This window comes from Pongo pygmaeus, chromosome 10, assembly GCF_028885625.2.
Source record: "Pongo pygmaeus isolate AG05252 chromosome 10, NHGRI_mPonPyg2-v2.0_pri, whole genome shotgun sequence".
Lineage (NCBI taxonomy): Eukaryota > Metazoa > Chordata > Mammalia > Primates > Hominidae > Pongo > Pongo pygmaeus.
Genome location: NC_072383.2, coordinates 121455462 through 121468675, shown reverse-complemented (window position 1 = coordinate 121468675; position 13214 = coordinate 121455462). Strand labels below are relative to the sequence as shown.

At 45.6% G+C, this 13214-nt stretch overlaps 1 protein-coding gene across 1 annotated transcript; it reads left to right on the top strand.

Moving 5' to 3' along the window:
* The first annotated feature begins 354 nt into the window (after positions 1 to 354).
* Positions 355 to 2499, top strand: LOC129009259 (hydroxycarboxylic acid receptor 3). Its single transcript, XM_054441852.1, has one exon. It carries the CDS (start codon positions 510 to 512, stop codon positions 1599 to 1601), a length of 1092 nt encoding a protein of 363 aa, XP_054297827.1. The 5' UTR covers positions 355 to 509; the 3' UTR covers positions 1602 to 2499.
* Positions 2500 to 13214: the final 10715 nt, after the last annotated feature.

The following is a 13214-nucleotide window of genomic DNA, read 5'->3' as shown; positions in this document are numbered from 1 at the left end:
TATGTCTGTTAATTTTTCATGCTAATTCTTAGTGTTTCTGGAAAACCTCACTGTTTGGCATCAAAAATTATTATTGCTATTGTTGTTGTTTTGTTAATTATGTAAGCCAAGCAGATGACGGTGAATTAATTCTGCAATGTTGAGTACTCAATTGGCATACAGGCACCCAGCCTTCCAAAGGGATATCCTTCATGTTTCACAGATTTTCGAATGACAATCGACTTCCCTAAAGTTATCCTTTACATTTAAGACATTTTGTGGGTTCCTGTCTGCCCAGGGGATTTTTATTATTTGTTTATGCAAACAGCAAGTTGCATAAGAGCCTTGCTGGCCTTTTTTTTTTTTTTAAGAGATTTCGTAGTTTCCTGATAACCATTCAATCATCTATTTCAACACCCTGACATGACATAAAGGCAGGCGCAGAACCACACGTTCAGCACACAGACGCACACCTCCTTGCTGGAGCATTCGCTAGGCGAGACGCTCCATCGGACTCACTAGCCGCACTCATGAATCCGCACCATCCGCAGGATCACTTTCTGGAAATAGACAAGAAGAACTGCTGTGTGTTCCGAGATGACTTCACTGCCAAGGTGTTGCCGCCGGTGTTGGGGCTGGAGTTCATCTTTGGGCTTCTGGGCAATGGCCTTGCCCTGTGGATTTTCTGTTTCCACCTCAAGTCCTGGAAATCCAGCCGGATTTTCCTGTTCAACCTGGCAGTGGCTGACTTTCTACTGATCATTTGCCTGCCGTTCGTGATGGACAACTACGTGAGGCGTTCAGACTGGAAGTTTGGGGACATCCCTTGCCGGCTGGTGCTCTTCATGTTTGCCATGAACCGCCAGGGCAGCATCATCTTCCTCACGGTGGTGGCTGTGGACAGGTATTTCCGGGTGGTCCATCCCCACCACGCCCTGAACAAGATCTCCAATCGGACAGCAGCCATCATCTCTTGCCTTCTGTGGGGCATCACTATTGGCCTGACAGTCCACCTCCTGAAGAAGAAGTTGCTGATCCAGAATGGCACTGCAAATGTGTGCATCAGCTTCAGCATCTGCCATACCTTCCGGTGGCACGAAGCCATGTTCCTCCTGGAGTTCTTCCTGCCCCTGAGCATCATCCTGTTCTGCTCAGCCAGAATTATCTGGAGCCTGCGGCAGAGACAAATGGACCGGCATGCCAAGATCAAGAGAGCCATCACCTTCCTCATGGTGGTGGCCGTCGTCTTTGTCATCTGCTTCCTTCCCAGCGTGGCTGTGCGGATACGCATCTTCTGGCTCCTGCACACTTTGGGCACGCAGAATTGTGAAGTGTACCGCTCAGTGGACCTGGCGTTCTTTATCACTCTCAGCTTCACCTACATGAACAGCATGCTGGACCCCGTGGTGTACTACTTCTCCAGCCCATCCTTTCCCAACTTCTTCTCCACTTTGATCAACCGCTGCCTCCGAAGGAAGATGACAGGTGAGCCAGATAATAACCGCAGCACGAGCGTCGAGCTCACGGGGGACCCCAACACAACCAGAGGCGCTCCAGAGGCGTTAATGGCCAACTCCGGTGAGCCATGGAGCCCCTCTTATCTGGGCCCAACTTCCCCTTAAATAACCATGCCAAGAAGGGACATTGTCACCAAGAACCAGGATCTCTGGAGAAACAGTTGGGCTGTTGCATTGAGTAATGTCACTGGACTCGACCTAAGTTTTCCTGGAACTTCCAGATTCAGAGAATCCAATTTAGGGAAACTGTGGCAGACAAGTGGGAGACTGGTTGCAAGGTGTGACCGCAGGAATCCTGGAGGAACAGAGAATAAAGCTTCTAGGCATCTGAAACTTTTGCTTCATCTCTGATGCTCGCAGGACTAAAGATGGGCAAATTGTCGGCGTTTCTGCTGAGCAGAGTTGGAGCCAGAGATCTACTCGTGACTTGTTGGCCTTCTTCCCGCACCTGCCTGAGACTGGGAGGGCTCAGCTCCTGGGGTGATATCTAGCCTGCTTGTGAGCTCCAGCAGGGATAAGAAGAGCTGAGATTGGAGGGAATTGTGTTGCTCCTGGAGGGAGCCCAGGCATCATTAAATAAGCCAGTAGGTCACCTGGCTTCCGTGGACCAATTCATCTTTCAGACAAGCTTTAGCAGAAATGGACTCAGGGAAGAGACTCACATGCTTTGGTTAATATCTGTGTTTCCGGTGGGTGTAATAGGGGATTAGCCCCAGAAGGGACTGAGCTAAACAGTGTTATTATGGGAAAGGAAATGGCATTGCTGCTTTCAACCAGCGACTAATGCAATCCATTCCTCTCTTATTTATAGTAATCTAAGGGTTGAGCAGTTAAAATGGCTTCAGGATAGAAAGCTGTTTCCCACCTGTTTGCTTTTGCCATTAAAAGGAAAACGTGCCTCTGTCCCACGGGTAGAGGGGGGTACACGTTCCTCGTGGTTACTTTGCTTGTGTTTCTGTACTTACCAAAAATCTACCATTTCAATAAATTTTGATAGGAGACACAGTCTGGCATTGCTATATCTGGGTTATGGTTCACAGAAATGGACTTCTTACTTAAGCAGAGACCTTTATGGGTTATTAACTATGTCCTGGTAGGGAACTACTCCACACTGCAAAGTAAGAAAGAGACACAGACGCTGAGCTACATCATGAGACAACTAAGCAGAAATTACACCTGTGTCTAAACAAAGATAGAAAGAGCTGGGATTAAAAATAATTTGGAAGGATAGTACAGATACGATTGCAAGAGCACTTACATTTTATTAGAGTTTGGTGAATATTGCTGTTAGTATCTGTGCATTAAAAACCGAATCAAGACCAGGCGCAATGGCTCACACCTGTAATCCCAGCACTTTGGGGGAGCCGAGGCGGGCAGATCACCTGAGGTCAGGAGTTTGAGACCAGCCTGGCCAACATGGCGAAACCCCGCTTCTACTAAAAATACAAGAAAAATTAGCCAGGCACGGTGGCGGCCGCCTGTAGTCCCAGCTACTGGGGAGGCTGGGGGAAGAATTGCTTGAACCCAGGAGGCGGAGGTTGCAGTGAGCCGAGATGGTGCGCCTGCACTTCAGCCTGGGAGACAGAGCAAGACTTCATCTCAAATAATAATAATAAGAATAAATAATATAAAAAGGGAATCAAGCCAGGCAGATATTTTTCCGTAAGAGGGGGAAGAGCAAGCCTCCTATGGAATGGTTTCAGTTCCCAGTTCGGAGAAGGAAAGGAGATGTACTGGTTTGAGTCTGTGATCAGTCCAAGTTTCTGTTACGCTTTCATTTCCAACTCTGTCACTCCTTGATTATTTGGCAAGACGAGGCTTGTTTCAACCTCCTGACATGAACACAGATAAGGAATTTAGAGACAGGCTCCCAGCTCTGGGTGAATGACAGTAAATGAAGAAAGGTGGACGCTCTGGAATTACCTCTGTGCTTTCAGAGCAGTTGGCTTGTCTGTATCACCAAGCAATGTACAGGTAAAAAGCCAAAAGCAAGGATCACCTTAAAGAGGAAGAGATGTCAGGGATGAGCTCAGAGGAAAATAGGGATTCCCCAGCCTCGGAGGCGTGAGTCAGTGCGGAGCCTCGTTGTGAAACCCAGATTCGTTCAAGGGATGAGGTGGTTTGGGGTGTTCGGACCTCCACAGCTCACATTCATTCACTGATTCAGGTATTCCATCAGTTTTTTGGGTTTTTTTTTTTGAGACTGAGTCTCACTCTGTCATCTAGCCTGGAGTGCAGTGGTATGATCTCGGTTCACTGCAGCCTGTGCCTCCTGGGTTCAAGCGATTCTCCTGCCTCAGCCCCCCTAGTAGCTGGGATTACAGGTGTGCACCACCATGCCTGGCTAATTTTTGTATTTTTAGTAGAGATGGGGTTTCACCATGTTGCCCAGGCTGGTCTCGAACTCCTGACCTCAGGTGATCCACCTGCCTCAGCCTCCCAAAGTGCTGGGATTACAGGTGTGAGTCACTGCGCCCAGCCTCATTCCATCAGTTTTATGTATTAAGCACCAACTGTGTGCCAGGCGCTGTTCTGGGTGGTGGAGATAGAACAAGGAACAAGGCAGCCACAGTCCTCTTCTCATCGAGCTGACTTTTGGAGTGGGGAGGCAGGCAGGAATAAAAAGGAGCCTTGGGGTGGCTATGGGTGTCATGACTATGGTGGAGTAGAACAATGGGGATAAAAAGTAACTGGGGCTGGGGTGACTGGGATGGCTTCTATGAGGCATTGACCTTGAGCTGAGCCGTGAATGACTAAACAGAGAAGCAATGCAAAAGTCTGGGGGAAAGACACGCCAAGCAGAGGGAATGGTAGGTGCAAAGGCCCTGAGGTGAGAATTAGGTTGGTGACTGTGTGTTCATTTCCTGTGGCTGGGTGGCTTGGAACAACAGAAATGTATTCTCCCACAGATCTGGAAGCTAGAAGTGCAGAATCAAGGTGTTGGCAGGGTTGGTTCCATCTGGCGGCTAAGGGAAAATGTTTCATGCCTCACTCCGAGCTTTAGGAGACTGCCGGCACTCTTGGACTTTCCTTGGCTTGTGGACGCTTCAATCCAATCTCTGCCCCTGTCACCACATGCTGGTCCCCTCTGTGTCCTCTCTTCTTACAGACACCTGTCGTTTCTTTTCTTTTCTTTTTTTTTTTTTTTTTGGTCTGTTTTTGAGACAGAGTCTCGCTCTGTCACCCAGGCTGGAGTGCAGTGGCTTCATCTCGGCTCACTGCAACTCTGCCTCCCGGGCTCAAGCGATTCTCCTGCCTCAGTCTCTCATGCAGCTGGGATTATAGGCATGCACCCCCACATCTGTCTAATTTTTGTATTTTTAGTAGAGACAGCATTTTGCCATGTTGGCTAGGCTGGTCTCGAACTCCTGACCTCAGGTGATCCACCTGCCTCAGCCTCCCAAAGTGTTGGGATTACAGGTGTGATCCAGCAGGCCCGGCCATAAATATGCCTGTCTTTATAACCCACCCTAATCCAGGATGCTCTCATCTTGAGATCTTTACCTTAGTTATACCTACAAAGACCCTTATTCCAAATAAGGTTGTATTCTAAGGTTTGGGTGAACATAGCTGTTGGGAACCAGAACTCAACCGACTATAGTGAGGAACAATGCGGCCAGCACGATAAGCATGGGGCCTGCCATATAGTGAGGTCAAGTTCCCCTTTCAGACAAAAGTAATGAAAGACTTGAGATGAAAATCATACTATATTTAAATGAAAAAGTTTCTAAACAGAATACGATATCCGTTTTCTTTTAAAATACGTGTATCTATGTACTTGTGTATGGAACAACAGACTACAAGAATACACACCAGGCCGGGGGCAGTGGCTCACCCCTGTAATCTCAGCACTTTTGGAGGCCAAAGCGGGTGGATCATGTGAGCCCAGGAGTTCAAGACCAGCCTGGGCAACATAGCAATACTCCATCTGTACAAAAAATGTAAATATTTAGCCAGGCATGGTGGCACACACATGCAGTCCTAGCTACTAGGGAGGCTGTGCTGGGAGGATCACTTGAGCCCAGGAGTTTGAGGCTGCTGTGAGCTATGATCAGGCCACTGCACTCCAGCCAGGGCGACAGAGTGAGACCTTGTCTCAAAAAAAAAAAAAAAAAAAAAGAGAAAAGAAAGAAAGAAGGAAGGAAGGAACGGAAGGAAAAGAAAGAAAGAAGAGAGAGAGAGAAGGAAGGAAGGAAGGAAAGAAAAAAAGAAAGAAAAAAGAGAAAGAGACACTCTGATACTTAGGCTGAGCCATTGGAAAGTTTCTTCTACATTTCCTGTGTGTGTGTGTGTGTGTGTGTGTGTGTGTGTGTTTGTGTTTGTGTGTGTGTGTTTGTGTGTGCGTGTGTTTGTGTGTGTGTGTTTGTGTGTTTGTGTGTGTGTGTTTGTGTTTTTGTGTGTGTGTTTGTGTGTGGGGTCGTGTGTGTGTGTGAAAGAAGAGAGAGGAAGAGGAAGACAGAATTTATGTATGTAGATCTATGTGTCTATATGTTGGAAAAGGTGGTTATAATCATATATGCATCTATTTTGCATTACTGCCTTTAAACCTGTCTTGCAGCTGTTTATTTTGGGGGCTTAGTTTTTAGGGTCACCAGATTCATGAGTTCACTCTCTGCTATGTAGACTAGAACTTCCTCACAGCTCTTCCCAACAATCTCTTTCCAGCATCAAGAGATTATCTCTAAGTCTAGATCCATAAAATCAGGGGTCAAGATCATGTTCATTTCTGATTCTTTGAGCTCCCTTCCCTTTCCAGGTTCATTCTCTTATTTGCCCCACGATGCCTTACCTGAAGTGAGGGTGAAATCGCCTTTGCAAAAATTATAACTGAGAAAATTATGATGGTGAAATAGATCTAACCTCACTCCATCTTTCTTCTAACCTCCAAGCTGTCCTTGTTCATTACTGGGCATAGGCCAAACTAACTTTGGGAGGAAGTTGTTTATAGTTTAACTTTGAAACAAAGACAATAACAGCCCTTTCCCACAACGAACCCCCTTCCTGCCTGAGGGCTAGACTGCCTTCGCAGGACTAACAAATTAGCTATAAGATTAGAAATTATGGTTTACGAGCCACGCGGCCTCTGGCACTCAGCCTCTGGCTGCAAGATTCTGAACCTTCCCAAATTGCTCCTGGGAATAGCATCACTGTTGTAAAACCTAAAATCAGTGCTTGAGGTATTTTGCAGACCCTGCACTCTGATGCATCCCCTGACACCACCCAGTCCAGTAATCTGGCACAACCAGTTCTGCCATCCTACCCAGGAACAGAAGACAGTAAGAAAACTCACTTTGACCCCTATGATTTCATCTCTAACCCAGCCAATCAGCATTCCCCACTTCCCAAGTCCCTAGCCACCAAATTAGCCTTAAAAACTCTGATCCTGAATTCTCTGATTTGAATAATGATAAAACTGGTCTCTTGTACAGACGGCCCTGCAGGAATTAAACTTTATTGCAATTCCCCTGTCTTTTTTTTTTTTTTTTCTTTTGAGACAGAGTTTCACAGGCTGGAGTGTAATGTTGCGATCTCAGCTCACTGCAACCTCTACCTCCCGGGTTCAAGCTATTCTCCTGCCTCAGCCTCCCAAGTAGTAGGGATTACAAGCATGCACCACCATGTCCGGCTAATTTTGTATTTTTAGTAGAGACAGGTTTTCATCATGTTGGCCAGGCTGGTCTCAAACTTCTGACCTCAGGTGATCCGCCTGCCTTGGCTTCCCAAAATGTTATGATTACAGGCGTGAGCCACTGGGCCCGGACCCCTGTCTTGATAAATTGGCTTTGTCTAGGCAGTGGACAAGGAGAACTCCACTGGGTGGTTGCAAATCTGGGGGGTCATCCGGGGCCATCCTTGTGGGTACCTGCCTGAGGTTCGGTAGCCCTCCACCAGCGATGGATCTGGAGGCCCGCCCAAGTGGCAATTTAGTTCTTGGACTGGGGGCTAACTGTGGCACCGTCTCTACCAGCAGGGTGTTGCCAACTCATGGTGCATGAATTCAAATGCAATAAACAGTCCTGGGGAGATGTCCCGCACCTGTAGCCCCATCAGGGGTGTCTGATTTGGTGAGTATTCTAGGTGCTGACAACAACCTCATCCTTCTGACCTGTTGGCCTCTCTGAAGTGGGTGTCTGCTCTAATTGGATCAAGAATAGGGGACTTGTTTGGAGGAATATTCTTGGTTTGTGATTTGGCCTGGAATCTCTGTGTGCAAGTCCTTCTGCTTGTCTTTTTCACTTGAGTGTTTGTATATGTATAGGAATTGCTGATGGAAGTCCGACAGGCTCTCCTAGTTTGTCTGGTCTATCACATTTGCTGAACCCTGAAGGAATTGTTAGCAGAAGAGCAACAGGCCTGACTCGTGGTGATTTTCCATTCTTCTAGAAGCTGCAGGGAAAGGGAACCCAGAAATCCGGTATGCCAGCAAAGAGAGTAAGAATTTCTGACAAGCCAGGCTTCTGGTCTCTCTCTCTCTCTCTCTCTTTCTCTCTGTGAATGGTAAACATCATTGTTTGTCTCCTCTGCAAGGGTTTGATTAATTGAAAAAAGGATTTATAACTGGGCACAGTGGCTCACGCCTGTAATTCCAGCACTTTGGGAGGTCGAGGTGGGCAGATCACCTGGGGTCGGGAAGTTCAAGACCAGCCTGGCCAACATGGTGAAGCCCCGTTTCTACTAAAAATACAAAAATTAGCCGGGTGTGGTGGCAGGTGCCTGTAATCCCAGCTACTCAGGAGGCTGAGGCAGGAGAATCGCTTGAACCCAGGAGGCAGAGGTTGCAGTGATCTGAGATCATGCCATTGCACTCCAGCCTGGGTGACAAGAGTAAGACTCCATCTCAAAACAAAAAAAAGCTCTTCAAGAAAACTGGCCTTATACCTTGTATATGCAGTCTCTGTACAGGGTTCCTGACTTGTCATAAGTAAAGAATGTCACTATCTGACAGGCCCAGAAGCCCAAATTATCTTGGGACCTTGAGAGGAGGAAAATTCTCCCAACTCATACAGGTATTTGCAGGCATAGATAAATCCATGGCTGGGCTAAAGGCTTTAAAAAGTATAAGGTGAGATTCCTTAAGGAATGAAATTTCAGCAAAGCCAATTTTGTTTTTATGTATTTATTTATTTTAGAGCCATGGCCTTGCTCTGTCATCCAGGCTCAGGTGATTCTCCCACCTCAGCATCCCAAGTAGCTGGGACTACAGGGATGCGTCACCACACCTGGCTAATTTTTGTAGAGATGGGGCATCTCGCTATGTTGCCCAGGCTGGTCTTGAACTCCCGGGCTCAAGTGATTCTCCCACCTTGGCCTCCCAAAGTGCTGGGATTACAGGTGTAAGCCACCATGCCTGACCAGCAAATCCAATTTTAAAGAGCCTATATGGCAAATAATTATACTTGCTGTACTTTATACAAATAATCAGGCCAAGTATAATAAGACTAAGACTTATTTCATAATTACATTTGTCCTACTTTTATTTGTTTTTAATAAAAATGGGGACTAAAGAGAGAAAAATTATGTTTCAAAAGCTATAGTACACCCATTGTTAGATTCTAGTCTTGTCCACTGTTCTTGAGTTTTTGTTATTTTCTGCAATTTGGACTAAATCCTGAATTCTTTGTGGCTGCAGTGAGCTGTGATCACACCACTGCACTCCAGCCTGCATGACAGAGTGAGACCCTGTTTCAAAAAAATTAAACTAAATTTTAAAAATTGTTGTGCGGCACAGAGATAACCAGTTTTTCTTGTTGACTGCATCTTTAACTATGGCTGTCCTGAAGCTAACCTAACTAATGCTCCAAACTAATGTTTTCCAAACTAATGCTTTCAAATTTTTCTTCCACTTTTCTGACTCGGACTCAATAAAATTGCTACTACCTTTTTTCCTGAGGCCCTGTAAGCTGAAGCTTATTCTTTTAATACAGGTGGCAAAACACATGTCAGATTGCCACTGCCTTCCCGCTCTATAACTAAAGGTATTTTGAGTTTCACATCTGGATAAATTGTGCCCAACATTCACTTTTGTTTTTCTTATATTTCTATAGAAATGCCTCGTATTAAAAATCTGTTTGTCTTCATCACATATAGAGGCCTAGCTCATATGCGATGCCACCTCCTGATACAGGAAACAGCTGTTTAACTGAACTGATCTAGTCCCAGGACTAGGAAACTGATTAATAATATATGGGACAGTGTATTTAAATTTGCTCTTTCCTGGCTGACTATAGGTGCACTGCCTATGAGTTAGCCCTGATCCACAAGGAGCAGTACCAAATAAAATAAAGTAAAATAAAATGAAATTCACTCATTCTTGACTATCCCGATATGTTTGTCCAACAACCTCTGACCCAACTCTCTCTGCTAGTGACCCATGTCTGATTGGTTCTTGCAGCTATTCACCTCAGAGCTTAAGAGCAATTCTACAAAGGCTTCTTTTTTTTTTTTTTTTTTTCATAGACAAAGTATCACTTTATTGCCTAGACTAGTCTTGAACCCCTGGACTCAAGCAATCCTCCTGCCTTGGTCTCCCAAAGTGCTGGGATTACAGGCATGAACCACCACACCTGGGTTTTTTTTTTTTTTTTGAGACAGAGTTTCCCTCTTGTTGCCCAGGCTGTAGTGCAATGGCCTGATCTCGGCTCACCACAACCTCCGCCTCCTGGGTCCCAGTTCAAGCAGTTCTCCTGCCTCAGCCTACTGAATAGCTGGGATTACAGGCACGTGCCACCACACCCAGCTAAATTTTGTATTTTAGTAGAGATGGGGTTTCGCCATGTTGACCAGGCTGGTATCGAACTCCTGACCTCGTGATCCGCCCACCTCAGCCTCCCAAAGTGCTGGGATTACAGGCGTGAGCACCGTGCCCGGCTTTTTTTTTTTTTTTTGGTGGAGTCTCACTCTGTCACCCAGGCTGCAGTGCAGTGGCACAATCTTGGTTCACTGTAACCTCCAACTCCCTGGTTCAAGCGATTCTCTTGCCTCAGCCTCCCAAGTAGCTGGGATTACAGGCGCCCGCCACCATGCCCAGCTAATTTTTGTAAATTTTAGTAGAGACGGGGATTCACCATATTGGCCAAGATGGTCTGGATCTCCTGACCTTGTGATCCGCCCATCTCGGCCTCCCAAAGTGTTGGGATTACAGGCGTGAGCCACCGCGCCCGGCCACGCTCTGCTCTTGTGAGCTGGGTGGCCCTGAATATTTTATCCTCTCTGAACTTCACTTTCCTCATTTTGAAATCAGAATCAATAATAATACCTTCCACATGGGCTACAGTCAGGGTGAAACAAGCGACTATAAAAGCACTGAGCTCCTGGCTAACACGGTGAAACCCCGTCTCTACTAAAAATGTAAAAAATTAGCCAGGCATGGTGGCGGGTGCCTCTAGTCCCAGCCACTCGGGAGGCTGAGGCAGCATGGCGTGAACCCGGGAGGCGGAGCTTGCAGTGAGCCCAGAGCCAGACTCTGTCTCAAAAAAAAAAAAAAAGCACTGAGCGTGGGCTCCAGCACATGGGAAGCTCTGTATAATGTAGGTGCCACCATCATCTTCATCATCGTCTTCATCTCACCTGGATCATCATCAAGTACTTGTAGTTCTATGGGAATCTAATATTAGGTCATCCTGACTCTAGTTTACTGTGAAGAGTCTATAAGCTCCTATTATTGAACCTGCGTTTGCAGCTAAAGAAATAAATTGACATCTTATGGCCATCAGTGATGGTTCACACCTGTAATCCCAGCAATTTGGTATGCCAAGGCGGGCGGATCACTTGAAGTCAGGAGTTCAAGACCAGCCTGGCCAAAATGGTGAACTCCATCTCTACTAAAAATACAAAAATTAGCCAGGCATGGTGGCGGGCACCTGTAGTCTCAGCTACCTGGGAGGCTGAGGCAGGAGAATCGCTTGAACCCGGGAGGCAGAGGTTGCAGTGAGCCAAGATCATGCCACTGCACTCCAGCCTGGGCGACAGAGCGAAACTCTGTCTCAAAAGAAAAAAAAAAAAAAAAAAAGGAAGAAATTTACATTTTATAACTCAAAGTAGAAGCAACACAGTTTAGAAACCTCCTGCACGGAAGAATTCATAAGACCAAAATATTAAAGGGAGAAAACATTCTATAGGATGACACCCAATCACACTGATAAGCAGAGAAACGTGTCCCGCTACAAGGCAGAGTTTCATGTCCTCTTAGGTCCTGTCACTCTAATTTTACAAAATGAGGCGTTTAAAAATATCACATACTTAGTGGGGGAGGTTTTGCGTGTGTGGAGACAGAGTATACAGGACTGTCCGTACTTTCTGCTCAATTATGCTGTGAATCTAAAACTGCCCTAAAAAATAAAGTTCATTAAAAAAAAAATCACGGCCAGGCACAGTGGCTCACGCCTGTAATCCCAGCACTTTGGGAGGCCCAGGTGGGCGGATCACAAGGTCAGGAGTTTGAGACCAGCCTGGCCAACAAGGTGAAACCTCCTCTTTACTAAAAATACAAAAAATTAGTTGGGTGTGGTGGCACACACCTGTAGTCCCAGCTACTCAGGAGGCTGAGGCAGAAGAATTGCTTGAACCTGGGAGGCAGAGGTTGCAGTGAGCTGAGATTGTGCCACTGTTCTCCAGCCTGGGTGACAGAGTGAGACTCTGTCTCACAAAAAAAAAAAAAAAAAAATCACATCCTAAGGTCTCAAGGACATAAAACAAGATAGAGACCTCATCCAGTTTTTTGTTTGTTTCAGGGACCTGCAACCAAGTTTGTTACTGACCAGTTTCCTGGGCTGTCTAGAACAGACAGCTTATGGGGTACTAACCCCATGCTATATCCTAAGATACCCCTCTTCATGCAGAGCGACACAGAAAAACAAATTTGTAGCACAAAGTACATCCAATTTGCTACAGCTTACAACTAGCCTCATGAATCCTTTTTCTCATTAATTCAAAGTTTGCAAAAAAAAAAAAAAATCACATACTTAAAAATAAATCACTTGAGCACAGAAGCATATCAAAATCTAATATAAACAAACAAAAAACCCAACTTATTTTAACATGCCACTGAAACTGGGCTTAAGTTTTCAAACGTCTTATGAAATGTTATACTCTCGAGCAGGCTTTTTTTTTTTTTTCTAACTGGAGATGAATGGCAGAGTTCTGATGTGGAAAAGCAATCCATGGTTGTACAGAGAGGTGGCATAGGAAAAGTGGTCAAATTCAACCAGTCTGTCCTCATCAAACAGGCGACTACTGTCTTCTCAGCATTTCCAAAAGAAATCATATGTCTGCTACTGTTTATGTCATATGTCTGTTAATTTTTCATGCTAATTCTTAGTGTTTCTGGAAAACCTCACTGTTTGGCACCAAAAATTATTATTGCTATTGTTGTTGTTTTGTTAATTATGTAAGCCAAGCAGATGACGGTGAATTAATTCTGCAATGTTGAGTACTCAATTGGCATACAGGCGCCCAGCCTTCCAAAGGGATATCCTTCATGTTTCACTGATTTTCGAATGATAGTCGGCTTGCCTAAACTTATCCTTTACATTTAAGACATTTTGTGGGTTCCTGTCTGCCCAGGGGATTCTTATTACTTGTTTATGCAAACAGCAGGTTGCATAAGAGCCTTGCTGGCCTTTTTTTTTTTTTTTTTTTTTTTAGAGATTTCGTAGTTTCCTGGTAACCATTCAGTCATCTATTTCAACACCCTGACATGACATAAAGGCAGGCGCAGAA

What these genes read in the sequence shown, in the direction of transcription:
- LOC129009259 (XM_054441852.1), top strand. Translation starts at nt 510, where the DNA reads ATGAATCCGCACCATCCGCAGGATCACTTTCTGGAAATAGACAAGAAG.